This window comes from Enhydra lutris, unplaced genomic scaffold (assembly GCF_002288905.1).
Source record: "Enhydra lutris kenyoni isolate GAN:26980312 unplaced genomic scaffold, ASM228890v2 scaffoldscaffold10, whole genome shotgun sequence".
Taxonomy (NCBI): Eukaryota; Metazoa; Chordata; class Mammalia; order Carnivora; family Mustelidae; genus Enhydra; species Enhydra lutris.
In genome coordinates, this window is record NW_019154094.1 from 14542421 (window position 1) to 14556456 (window position 14036).

At 45.3% G+C, this 14036-nt stretch overlaps 1 protein-coding gene across 1 annotated transcript in view; it reads right to left on the minus strand.

The window, feature by feature from the left end:
• LOC111144241 (interleukin 17 receptor D) overlaps positions 1-14036 on the minus strand; it is a 67534-nt gene that overhangs the window by 6067 nt on the left and 47431 nt on the right. The window contains exons 4-11 of the mRNA XM_022498455.1: positions 11802-11920; positions 11207-11327; positions 9004-9048; positions 8762-8913; positions 6854-6919; positions 5098-5152; positions 3865-3975; positions 2888-3072 (exon numbers count right to left, since the gene is read on the minus strand). Coding sequence (XP_022354163.1) covers positions 2888-3072; positions 3865-3975; positions 5098-5152; positions 6854-6919; positions 8762-8913; positions 9004-9048; positions 11207-11327; positions 11802-11920 — 854 coding nt within the window. The remainder of the gene's footprint in view (positions 1-2887; positions 3073-3864; positions 3976-5097; positions 5153-6853; positions 6920-8761; positions 8914-9003; positions 9049-11206; positions 11328-11801; positions 11921-14036) is intronic.

The window sequence follows — 14036 nt, forward strand, 5'->3', positions numbered from 1 at the left end:
AAGGCAAAGCTGGAAGGTGATGGTGGATAGGTCTGAGTGAGGGACCCCAAAGCAGGCAGGAAATTCAGCTCAGGTCTGGATGTCAGAGTGGCCCACAATGCTAGCTGACTCATATCCACAGAATGTGATGGACAGAGAAGACCTCCTTGGCCCGTCTCACAGCCCCAGGGTCAGCCATGCTGTTTACCAGTCCATCAACGACCAGAGTGGGGGGGGGGGGGGCTGGACTGCAGTAACATAGCCACTGCAGGTAGCTCACTTGTGAGTGACTGGCACTGCCCACCGTGATGTCACAGCAGTCTGGGGGTGGGGGGGTCATATCCATATAAGGCCTTTAATCCCAAGGAGGATCTGGGAGGGAGCTGGGGGTGGGGGCACCCACAAAGCAAAGAAAATGGGGCATGCATGTGCCCCTCAGAGGGCTTCACCTTCTCAGACCATTTTCATCTGATTCTGCTGAAAATGTCTATTGGCAGTTTTAGCGCCTCTTTCCTTCTGTAGTCCAGAAACGAATTCTCAGTGGCTATGCCTGAACAGGAGCCACAGTCTCTTATGGGGAAGGGGGTTCTGAAATGACTTTGTCTTCCTCTTTGGCTCTAAGGAAGGCAGTCCCCAAGATCCACCCACTCGGCTGAAAATAATCCTGAATTGACTTAATTAATTAATTAATTGCCTTAACTCTCACTAGCATTATACATTCTAAAAGCTAACTGGGAGTATATACCAAGCATTTTTAAAATGTTACCATCTTTGACCCAGCCATTCCACTTCCAGGCTTCCAGTTCTGGAAAGTCATCAAAAATGAGGTAAAATTGAACTAGTGACCTCTTTAGCAATATGAAATAACTCAATTATAGTGAAATGATATTATGGATCACTATTTAAAATTGGCTCTTGGGGCTCCTGGGTGGCTCAGTGAGTTAAAGACTCTGCCTTCGGCTCAGGTCATGATCCCAGGGTCCTGGGATCAAGCCCCGCATCAGGCTCTCTGCTCAGCAGGGAGCCTGCTTCCCTTCCTCTGTCTCTCTGCCGGCCTCTGCCTACTTGTGATCTCTGTCTGTCAAATAAATAAATAAAAATCTTTAAAATAAAATAAAATAAAATAAAATTGGCTCTTTAAAAGTGAATGGTGAAGCCACTCTGGAAAGCAGTATGGAGCTTCCTCAGAAAGTTAAAAACAGAACTACCCTACAATCCAGTAATTGCACTACTAGGTTATTTACCCAAAGAATACAAAAATACACATCGGAAGGGATATACACACCCTGGTGTCTATAACAGCATTATCAACAATAGCCAGATTATGGGAAGAGCCCAGATGTCCACTGACTGATGAAGGGATAAAGATGTGGTGTGTATATAGCTACAACGGAATATTATTCAGCTCTAAAGAATGAAATCTTGCCATTTGCAATGACATGGATAGAGCTAAAGAGTATTGTGCTAGGCAAAATAAGTCAGTCAGAAAAAGACAAATACCATACGGCTTCACTCATGTGTGGAATTTAAGAAACAAAAACCATCCTAGGGGGATAAAAGGGAGAGGCAAACCAAGAAACTGACTCTTAACTCCAGAGAACCAACTGATGGTTACCAGACGGGAGGTGGATGGGGGAGGAGTGAAATAGGGGTGGGGATTAAGGAGGGCACTGGTCAAGATGAGCCCTGGGTGTTGTATAGAAGGGCTGAATCACTATACTGTACACCTGAACTACTATTACGCTGTATGTTAACTGACGGGTTTTAAATAAAAACTTTAAAAAATAATAAAATAAAATTGCAGTTTACATAGAACTTCCAATAGTGTAAAGAATTATTAAATGAAAAGACAGAAAAATCATTCTAATACCCCCTATATGCAAAACCATATGCATGAGTTCATCTATGTAGAAAAAACTGGGAAGGAAACACACCAAATATTAACTGTGGATCCTCTTCCTCCAGGGTGAGATTACAGGTCATTTTTTCTGGTCATTTTTTCCAGTTTCCAAAATTTCTACAGTAAGTACTACACTCACAATTGGAAGACGTGTTCCCCATCCCCGAAGCTAGTTAATTACAAAGCAGAGCACATGGGTCGTCTGAAGACCGTGTGGCACCAACCAGAGGTTCCAGTTGGTTTTTCAGTACCGGCTGGGGTCTGCCCATCTCCCCAGATTCACGCGTCAGTCTTGTAAATAGGCGTTATAGACACTAGGGGGCAGCCTTGGCACATGGAGAGACTGAGAAACCCACCAGCAGGCAGTATCAAAGCACCAGTAACTTTCATTACACAGCCATTGTACAGTTCTTGCATTGGTAAGAAATAGAGTGTGCCTTCCATGAGAGCTTCAAACTTCACTCTAAAATTAGCCCTATGACATAGAAAAGCTACATATTTATAGTTCAACTCAAGAACAGGCAAGAAACCGAGGCAGACCATTTGAGTCCTTGATACATTATTGTTTTCCTTTCTTAGCAAAACTCCTCCAAAGTATTGTCTAAACCCCCTGCTTGATCTTCCATCCTCTCTCTGACCCGTCAAGGCTCACCAAGATGTCTTGAGTGACCACCTCCCCCCAGTCCTTTTGCGTGTTCCCAGGGCATGGGCCATACCCCTCCAGGCAACTGCACGGTCTTCTTGATGTTTATCAAACTTCCCGCCAGGTAGGTGCCACAAGAGGCTTCTGAGAAGGGTTAGGACTAAAGGTTCGGGAACATTTAGTGCTGGTGATGGGCAGGACAGACTGATGGAGGAGTGTGAGGCTGACCCCAATTTGAAGGGGGCTAGGCACTGGGGGAGGGCAAATGTTGCCCAAGGAAGCCTGGAGGGAGGGAGAGAGCGTGGAGAGCACAGGGAGCACATGTCCTTCCCCAGGGGGAAGAGAAGAGACTTCTGATTCCTCACCTCACAGCCACAGAAGTCCTGGAGGAAGTAGGCAAAACACCGGACAACATTCATGTGGTTCTGGCCATCTTTGCTGGAATAGCAGAGGAAGACCTTGGGCCGTGGCCGGAGCCTCTCCCTGGGGAGCACCGTGGTGTACGAGGACGACTCAGAACTCTCTTCATCTAAATGTGAATATATATTTTCTAAATTGGAAAAGAAGATAGGGTTGATGCCTACAAGCAATGCTTTGTCCTGTGCCCTAAGACTCAGGGACTTAATGCCATCTTCAAGAAACAATAGTTGATACACCTAGTCCCCAGTCCCTGGGGTCCCCACTGGAAACAGGACAGCTGATCTCTCCAGTGGAGCAACAAATGGCCAAAATGGGTTGTTCACCTGAAAATGACCTTGGGTAAGCCGAGAAAACTGTCAGGACCACTCTGGTGAGCAGAGAGCACCCAGAAGCAGGTCTTACAATCAAGTGTACCTACCAGCCCAATTAAGCACTAACAGAGCTGACCTTCTTTAAAAAAAAAAAAAAAAAAAAGCAAAACCAAAAGAAAACCCTTTTATTGAGGTATAACCTACAAAGGTAAAGTGCATAAATCTTAAGAGTAGTCTCGGTAAGATTTAATCTAAGTAGATACCTGTGCAATCATCACTCAGATCAAGATAGAAAACATTTCCAAGCTCCCTAAAAAGTTCGCTCCCGACACCTGCCTCTCCCCTCGCTCATACTTTCAGGCTTCATTTATGTTCTTGAATTTACTACCCTGAGTTTGGGAACAGAATTATGGCCTCATGTTCATAGCTCCTGCGGTTAAAAGTCAAGTATCTTAATGCTAGGAACTACAGAACCCACATGGCCTCCCAGATACCCATTTGGTTGGGGGGCACAGTGGGGTACAGTAGTACCAAGGGCCCGAGGACTCCCAGGGTCCCCCGTTAGCTGATGTCCTGCCTACCTGGGGGGAACACACCACGCAAAAAGATACCTTGTTGTTTCTTGCGGCACATCACGGTGAAGAGGGTCGCAAATGCCGAGATGACAACCAGCGGCACAGTGATGGCAACAGCCCTGATGGGCCCAGCCCATGGGGAATGTGCTGGGAAATGTCAAAGACAAGGCTTGAAACTTAAGCAGCACAAGTTCAAAGAGAATTCTTTTTTTTTTTCCCTTTTTTTGTTTTTAAAGAGTTTATTTGTAAGGAATCTCTACATCCAATGTGGGGCTTGAATTCACAACGCCAAGGTCAAGTGTCCCACACTCTACCGACTGAGACAGCCAGGCACCCCTCTTTTCCTCTTTTTAAACATAAGCAGTGTAACAGGTTCTGGGAGCCCTGACCACTTTCTCTAGTTATTATGATTATGATTCTTATGTTATGATTATTATGTTAGTTATGATTATTATGTTAGTTATGATTATTATGAGTATGAAAGGATTCCTTTTAAAGAATATGTAAAATATTATTCAACAGTTAGAGTCACTGGGACAGTAAATATTTGTGAGAATTTTGCCCTGGGAAACCTCACCTCCCACCACTTTTCTTCCAAGGGCAAGTGACTGTTTGGTCCCAGCTACACATAGACACACATACCCACACATACACACCAACCACACTGGCCTCCATCTTCCAGGCATCAACATTAGGATGAAAGGAAAGTTGCTTTGATGGAACATTTTTATTTATTAATTTATTTTTGGAAGAGTGAGGTGGGTAGGGGGAGAGGGAGAGAGTGAATGTTAAGTAGAATCCCTGGGCTCAGCACAGACCCTGACACAGGGCTTGATCTCACGACCCTGAGATCGTGACTGGAGCCAAAGTCAAGACTCAGTCACTCAACCAACCAAGCCACCCAGGTGCCCCTGAGGGGACATCTTTTAAAAGAGAGGAACTCGGGTGCCTGGGTGGCTCAGTGGGTTAAGCCTCTGCCTTCAGCTCAGGTCATGATCTCGGGGTCCAGGGATCGAGCGCCGCTTCGGGCTCCCTGCAGGGAGCCTGCTTCCCCCTCTCTCTCTGCCTGCTTCTCTGCCTACTTGTGATCTCTCTCTCTCTGTCAAATAAATAAATAAAATCTTTAAAAAAAAAAAAAAAAAGAGAGAGAGAGGAACCCAAATGCTGTGTTTTGATTTTCTAAACCATGAAGTACAGAAAGTATCAAATAGCATGGTCTACTGCATTCCAGAGCCAACATTTCACGCAGAAAAAAAAAAAAAATCATACCTGGCTTTAAGGCATAATGCATCACTTTCCTTGTTGTATTAGTGTCATCCACCAGCTGCAAAACAGAGGATGTTGTATCATTATTTTTTTGAAGTGATAACATCTCAACAGATTTCATTCATTTTTCCATCCGTGGACAGTGTGGGGGCAGGAGGACGGTGAGCTGATGCCGTGGATCGTTTACGAGCTGAGACTAGACATTAAATCAGATAAATCTCTGCTTTACCAACTCAAAACTCTCAACTTCATCACCTTCCATGAATCAAACATTGTTCATTCATTGGTGAGCTCAGCTAGTGAGTTCCATGTTCTAACAATCCTCCATTATAATGGCATCCTATCGCTCATTTTACGGGGCCACCATTAATGCTTTCAGCAGGTGTGTCTGTTCAAAACCACAAACTACTACCGAGTCATACAACACGTGTGTCTCCCAAAACGTTAAGACATGGTGACTGTCTCTAAATAGCAGGGCTGTGAACAAATTTTTCATTTCCTTTTCTATTTTTCTTTTATTCCTATTTTTGTGGTATGTTTGATACTGGAAAAGGAATCTAAAATAAAAGAGGAAAAATACTATCATTTGCTTGCTTTTTTCAGTGGTATTTTAGAATTTCATGTATATGGATATTGAAAATGTCAGCAGAAAGAAGTATAGGCAGATATAATGGGCAGAACTTTTCCTTTCTGTTTAACTAGCAGTTTTTAGGGACACCTGGGTGGCTCAGTCGGTGAAACGCCTGCCTTTGGCTCAGGCCATGATCCCAGGGTCCTGGGGTCAAGTCCCAAGTCAGGCTCTTTGCTCAATGGGGAGCCTGCATTGCCCTATGACTGCCTCTCTCTCTTGCTGACATATAAATAAGTAAAATCTTTAAAAAATAAATAAATAAAAGTTTTTAAATTTAAATTTTAAAAAAGAGATTTTTGTAGTAGGGGCCCAGAGCAGGTTGCCACAGTAGGTAACACAATGGCCTACTAATAAATATTTTGTAATGTAACTACTGGTGAAAGAAGTAGTACAAGGACCCTCAGACCATACCTCTGTCCCCCTGGAAAGCAGAAAATAGATCTCCCATATGACAAATACCCTCACTTCCCTATAAAGTAAAAATGACATCCTTAATTTTCTAAGATAGGGACTTTAAAGTCAAGAGAACTGTAAAAACAAACCTTGTTACTTTTTTTGTCTAATTTATTAACTCAGCCTAAATTCCACTTAGAACCCTTTCCTAATTAAAGCTCCCAAACACCTATTTTCTTTATCCTGTCAATTCTTCACAAATTTATCATCTCTTTGTCCAAAAAGCATAACAACTGTGCCTGCCTTTGTCATTTCCTTGGGTTTCAATTTCACTTTGGGGCCTCTGTGCGCACTGAGTAAGACTCTGGTTTTTTTCTCCCCTTAATCTGTCTCACGTCAATTTAATTCCTAAACCAGCTGGAAGAACCCAGGGAGGAAAGAAGGAATTTCTTCCTCCCCTACAAAGGAATACTGTATAGAAATTCTAAATCATGGTTATGTGGACTATATGGTTTCATAAAAATATTTATATGAACTATTTTAAATGCTGAATGAGAAACATCAAAGACTGATTACATACAAACTTTCTAAAAAGCATGTTAAGGACTATATAAAAATACAACTATGCATTACCTTCAATGGCTTGAAATTTTGGTGTTGTAAACAGTCGGAATTCTTCATGAACTAGATTCACTCTGTAGCATTAATAGTAGGGCTTTCTTGAGTTATACATACCTCAATTATATAATCCCCAGGAGAAACGTTTTGAAGGAGGCAGCTGGTTGTCTCTGTATTTTGCTCCTGCAAAGAAACCACACCAACCCTTTAAAAACTCTCTTCTTAGATGAGGGTCATCTGGACCTCTCTTTTCCCCCAGAGCTGAGGGACACTTGCCACCTGTCTTTACCATGTTCAGAATACAATTAGATCAGTAAGCAACCCTGTTTATCTGCTACACAGGATTTGACCTTCACTCTGATAGGAAAGCCCAGGAGAGCGCAGGACCCCCATCATAGTCTATACTTAGTGGGGCCCTCAGTAGGACGATTTCATTTGCAGACAAGGAACCTAGTTAGCATACCCTTTACTTATTGAAAGGGTGAAGAAAGAAATTACCTGCCCATGTTTGTGCATATTTTATACGCTGTAATTTCGACGGGAGGTCAAGGACAGAGGTGAGAGCCCGCAGGAAAGCAAAACTCAACAGAACAGAAGCACATCTAGGAAGGTGCTAGGTTCTGCTACCATGACCAAAAACCTCTCTTGGTGCTTACTAGAGGCTGGTCCTGTGGTCTTCCACGAGACATTTACCCCTCTTGCTGACAGCCCTCAGTTTAAGAACTTGGTTGTTGAATTTCTACTTAACTTTGGTCTATGTGTACAATCACAGTAAGCCCCTGAAATCTTAGTGCCTTGGCTCCAAGATGTGATTTTCTACTGACTAGCAGTGTGACTTTGAGCGAGCCAGGTGACCTCACTGAGCCTTGGGTCGCCCATCTGTAGAGTGGGGTGACAGCAGCCTCTGTTGCATAGAGTTGTAAGGATTCAATCAGCATAAAACATGGCGACTGGCACACAGTGAGCACCCAATTAATGTTTAAAAGAGCAGAATGGGGACGCCTGGGTGGCTCAGTTGGTTGGGCGACTGCCTTTGGCTCAGGTCACAATCCCGAGATCGAGCTCCCAGCTCCATGGGGAGTCTGCTTCTCCCTCTGATCTTCTCCCCTCTCATGCTCTCTCTCACTCTCTCTCAAATAAATAAGTAAAATCTTTTAAAAATAAAATAAAGGGGCGCCTGGGTGGCTCAGTGGGTTAAAGCCTCTGCCTTTGGCTCAGGTCATGATCCCAGGGTCCTGGGATCGAGCCCCACATCAGGCTCTCTGCTTGGCGGGGAGCCTGCTTCCCCCTCTCTCTCTGCCTGCCTCTCTGCCTACTTGTGATCTCTGTCAGGTGGATCAATAAAATCTTAAAAAAATAAAATAAAATAAAATAAAATAGAGCAGAATGAACTAGAAATACTTAATTCTTCTGGTTCCTTGGTAATACCTTTCCCAGGCTTCATCCCCCGTGGGATAGCAGGTGTGTAGATAACTGGAGAGTGAGTGTTGTCCCTGAGACCTAACATTCTGGATTATCTACCAATTGCTGAAATAAAGCCTCATGTTCATGTTGAACCATCCAAATTCCAGGGGCACAGGGGTCACTTTAAAACATGTATTAGGGGCACCTGGGTGGCTCAGTTGGTTAAGCGTTTACCTTTGGCTCTGGTCAAGCGTCTGCCTTTGGCTCTGGTCATGATCTAGGGGTCCTGGGATTGAGTCCCTGCATCAGTCTCTCTGCTCAGCAGGGAGTCTGCTTCTCTCTCTCCCTCTGTGCTCTCTCTCTCAAATAAATAAATAAAATCTTTTTAAAAAATAAAGAGAATAAAAATAAAAACAATGAGAGAGAGAGAGAGAGAGCATGGGAGGGGGGAGCCCGATGAAGGACTTGATCATGGGACTCCAAGGTCATGGCCTGAGCTGAAGGCAGAGGCTTAACCAACTGAGCAGCCAGGCACCCGCCCCCCCACCAAAAAAAAAAAAATCTTTTAAAAATAAATAAATAAATGCAGTGTTCCTGAATGTACGCACAGCAGCAGCTCACCTGTTTACAGGTCTTTCTCCTGAAAGGCCCTTCATGCTTGAGCTTATAGTGAAGATAGAAGAAACGGAAGCCAAAGGTGTGTGGTGCGGGATCAAAGGACACCTGCATGTCCAAACCGTGCTGAGTGATGTTCAGGTTCCGGGGCTTCCAGACTGGGAGGAGGAAGGACCAGAGTGAGCACCCAGGGGCCCCCCCGATGCCGCCGTGTGGGCAGGACCTGACGGACGGGACCAGCTACTTACACGGCTTACAGGCCAGGTTGTCCGGCTGCAGCAACAGGTCGCAGGCTATGAAGAAAGACGCAAAGTTTTAGTTTCCACAGTTTGACATTTTCCTCATCCTTCTGGATGAGGAAATAAAATACATAAGATAAAATAAAAATGTTGGATGTTCAATAAAATACAAATACACGGTGCAGGGTAGTGTGGGGAAAAGTATAAGATATGCCAATTCAGCAAGGATTTTCAGTATAGTGTAGTTATAGCTCATGAAAATTTAAATTAGACAACATAAAAATATGAACGCACTTCATTTTATGCCAAATAAATGGAAACAGTGTCAAGTCACCCAGACTCTTGAAGCTAGTCGAGCATGACAGAGTTTCAAGGTCAGCAGCCAAGGGCAGGAGGACTGTGTTCAGGCTGCTGCCACAGACTCTGGTTTAGCTGCGAACAGAAATAAAGCCAGCCCCTGCTCCTCTGTCTGGGGGTTTAGGCACAACAGAACTCTGGAGTGATGCTGGTAACTGTCCTGGGATGGCTGTGACCTTCACTAGCAAATGCTCTGATGGAGTCTAAAAATGGCATCGAGACATCTACCAGGTAGTAGCACCAAACCAATAGGGCTTGGAAGCAGGGCTTAAATGTGACGCTAATACAGTAAGAGAGGCCCAAGAGCTGGTCCAGGTTGCCATGCTGCTCACCCAGGGAGAACCCTCCAGCGAATGCCCACACAACGCCAAGAAAAGCAAGGCAGCCTCCAGATCCCAGGGCACTGAAACGGTGAAAAAATTCCTTCTTCTGCCTCTGCCTCACCTCCAAATAGACATGTTGATTCCGACGGGAAAAATTAACCTTAAACTATGTTAATTCTGATCAAAGCGAGCTTTTCATAAATGCGTCCGAATCCTCTAATTGGTTATATATGCCAGGCATTGAGATGTAACATGCACATAGTCTTTGCCCTATGGAATCCTATTTTAATTAAGAAAATGAGACCAACTGTTATAAAATAACTTTGCTGCACAGAAATTACAGTTAAAAAAGAAGGAAGGAAGGAAGAAAAGGAAGGCAAAAAGAAAACAACCAGAGTATGAGTTCCGGAGTTGAGAACAAAAACATCCTAGAGTGGGAGGACGGCAATAAGGATGCAGGAAGGGCTGTCACACTGGACTGCCAGCGGACCGTCGGGGGGCCTGGAACGCCAGACAAGAAAGGCCAACCAGCAGGGCAAGAGGGCACAGCTGCAGGTTTTGGGATGCCTGGGCACCGAATCCGAAAGCGGAGATTCAGGCTGAGGAAAGACACACCACACCGTGTGCAGAACAGATGGCAAAGGGAAGGCGGCACAGTTGGCTGTAGAGCGTGGACTTGAGAGTCAGACTTCTGGGTTTGAATCCCAGCTCCGGCCAGAGGCTCTTTAACGTCTGGGTGTGTAATTCCACATCTAATAAGTGGAGATGGGAGGATTAAATTCTCTGAAGGGTCGGGATGGGGGTAAACTGAGTCAGCGTTTAGAAAGGATTTAGAGGGGCGCCTGGGTGGCTCAGTGGGTTAGAGCCTCTGCCTTCGGCTCGGGTCATGATCTCAGGGTCCTGGGATGGAGCCCCGCATTGGGCTCTCTGCTCAGCAGGGAGCCTGCCTCCTCCTCTCTCTCTCTGCCTGCCTCTCTGCCTACTTGTGATCTCTTTCTGTCAAATAAATAAATAAAAACCTTAAAAAAAAAAAAAAAAGAAAGCATTTAGAACTGGGCCTGATACATAGATGTTAAACAAACTTTCTAGAAAGAGGCAATCTCAGGGTTACTGATTTGACTGTCTTAATGTAATCCTGAAAACAGACAATGACAGAAGCCATTTTCCTGATAACAGGTAAAAAAAAGATGGAATTATTTCATGCTCTACTCTTCATCCCCAAAATCAACCGCTACTTTTTTGTCCTTTCCCCCCTAATTTATGGTTGTCTTATAGCAGCTGCGCACCCCCACACACTCCAAAAAAAAAAAAAATCAAGCATCATGTCTATTCTTGAACCAGCTGGCAATGGGCATCTCAGGTCAGGTGAACTTCTAAGAATTGCTTTTCTGGATACTTTTTCTGGATGCTTTTGTCCTCACCATGCTGGTTTCACACTAGTATTTGGTGGGCTCTTCAATATATCGGCCCAAAAAGTCATTGGGGTCAGAAGCAGTCTCATGATGGGAACCCAGCAGGCAGGCCATACTTACCACGGGTTCTAAAGAAGAAAGGGTGGTAATTGCTTTCATTTTTAATGGAAGGAAAAGGGACGATCTTCACAAAGTAATCCGTTTCAAATTTCATATTCAGGAAAGGTTGAGATTCCATTCCCTAAAAGGGAATAAAAACAGACACGATATCATGAAGAAATCACCCAACCCTCCATCTACACACCAGACCTTCAGGCCTCCCTGACGGTCACCCACACACTCTTCCAGACCCGGGGGGTCTGTTTTCAGGACCACATTTAATAGGAATAAAAGATCGGCAGTGCTGCCTGTTCTCTGGCAGGGAAGCCACGGCTGGTTAACGTGGAACCTCAGAGCTGGTGGGGAAGAGCTCACACCCTCTCGGGAGCACAAACCCACCTTCCAGGACGTGTAACCTGAGAGGTGTGTGCTGGAGGGATTCTCTGGGCGTGGAGCAGGCTTGAAGTGTTGCCGAGCTATTTCTCTCCCACCTTGGCAGGAGGGGTGGACCCCAGAGCCCCTCCTTCTCCAGTTTCACAGACGTTCAAGCAGACCATGGCGTGACCCCCAGAACAATGGCGTGTCTTCAGGAGCACATTCTGTGCGTGTGACTTACGGTTCTTTTGAAGCTACTGTTGAGCTGCTTTGGGTCCTTTAGAATCAGTTGTTGGCACCGTCTTCCCTCCGACTTCAGCTCCTCCAGTATTACTCGAAATCCTTTTAGGAATTCGATGCCTAAGCAAAGCAGAATTCTTTTATGAAAAGCGGACCTAATTACCTTTGAACACACTTTTCCTGCCTCCCAGATTGCCTTCCTTTCCGCCTACACAACAGAGTTAAAGGAATTCTAACTTCGGCCCGAATATCCGGGCTTTAAGGGAGGAAAACCACGTGCCCTGCATTCCTCTGGGACAGGCCAGGTGATTTCAGAGAAAATTAATTAGCTCTACTGCAGCCAGCCATTTCACAAATGCCCATTGCCTCTGTGACATCAGGGTTCGAACACTTAGGCTCAAGTCACAATTCAACCTAAAAGCCTACCGTGGAATACATAATTTCTAGGTCATCAGATGGGGTGTATTCGGCTGATGATAATTCCCAGTGCTGACTAGGACCCGACTCCCCCCAAACCATGTTTCTGCTTTAAGTTTTTGTCCTGTATTTGCTGGCATGGTTCACTGAGTCACGCACAAAATTCCCAACAAAGTGTGTGTCTGCACCCAAGGGGTTCCTAGGCTTGAGATTAAATAGTTTAGAATGCCTATGTGATTTACAAAGCAGTTCTTGCTCTAATCAGGCCTGAAAGGCAGACACCCAAGGGCTGCCCAGTGTGTGCTCTTCATACAGCCCTCAGAGGCCTGAGACGCCCACTGTGCTGCTGAAAGGCGTCGGACCAGCCTCCTGCCACCTGAGGATTAGCTCTGCTGATCACAAGAGCCAGCCCCAGCACTCTGCATCCCATGGAAACTGCAGCGGTCCAACCGCAGCTGGAGATCCCCGAAGCCGGCCTCAGTTGGCGCGGTATCGATTTCGCATTCTTTCTGAACACTCCACAAGGAGACAATTTCAACCCTTCCCCCTCACAAGGCAAAAGTAATGACATAGGATGCAATTAACCAGGTGGGACAATTACTGATGGCAAGGGACAGGGAAATCTTTTTTGAACAGGTTCTCCCCTCCTATAATTATTTGATGAAGAACATATATTTTCCGGTGAGTAGGGCAAAGGGGGCACAATGAGAGCTTCACATTTTCAGGGGTCACAGTGTAAAATATGCTGGTATGGACTGCCACGTTGCATTTCAAGTACAAAGCTTCCTGGGAGGATAAAAGCCTGCCAACCCACAGCCCAAGATTATTTGCTCCTCTCCATCATTTAAAACCCACAAATCCTCCTAACATCCATGGAAGGAAGGTGTTATCCCCATTTGACAGATGAGGAAACAGCTATTGAGACCCTGAAGGACTTGCCCAGGATCACACAGGAATTAAATAGCAGATGTGGGACTCGAACCCTGCCAGTGTCTGGCTCTAAGCTGGTGCTCTTACCCCGAATGCTTCTCCGTCTCCCAGCAAGTTTCCTTGATAGGACTTCAAAGAACCTCAGAGAAGCAGAACCTGTCCACCCACAAATCACTGTGCTTGAAAAGCACCACATTCTGCCCTCACCAATCCACCTGTTAGTTTTCCAACCACATGCTTGAGTCCCTTCCTTTCATTCTAAAGGAGCCTGCAATTTGTCAGGCCAGCCCCTCTGCTGTACAGCCCTACATGGAGTGACCACTTCCCGTTTATCCACAGAGAATGTTTTTATCTTTAAATGTTAAGATAATGTTATTTTTGGAGAACCCGCTGCGTTCAGACCCAGCGGTATTTACATGGATAAGTGAGTCAGGCCCGTGGGTCTGATCTATCATCCCTCGCTCTGCACTCACCTCTCCTACAGTCGGATTTTTCTGAGATTTATCCTGCTCAGATGAAGAAATCCAGGCTTTTATTGTACTTTTCCCTTAGCCAGTTTTTGTTGTTGTTGTTGTTTTAATTCTAAGATTCAGTGGCAATGTCAAAGGAATAGGATTGAGGACCAGGTACTTTTTTCTTTTTTTGGATTTGACTTATTTATTTGACAGAGAGAGACACAGCGAGAGAGGGAACACAAGCAGGGGAAGTGGGAGAGGGAGAGGGAGAGGCAGGCTCCCCACCAAGCAGGGAGCCCAATGCAGGGCTCGATCCCAGGACCCCGGAATCATGACCTGAGCCAAAGACAGATGCCTAACAACTAAGCCACCCAGGCGCCCCAAGGACCAGGTTCTGATGATGATAACAGTAGCCACTCCCCCCCCCCATTTTG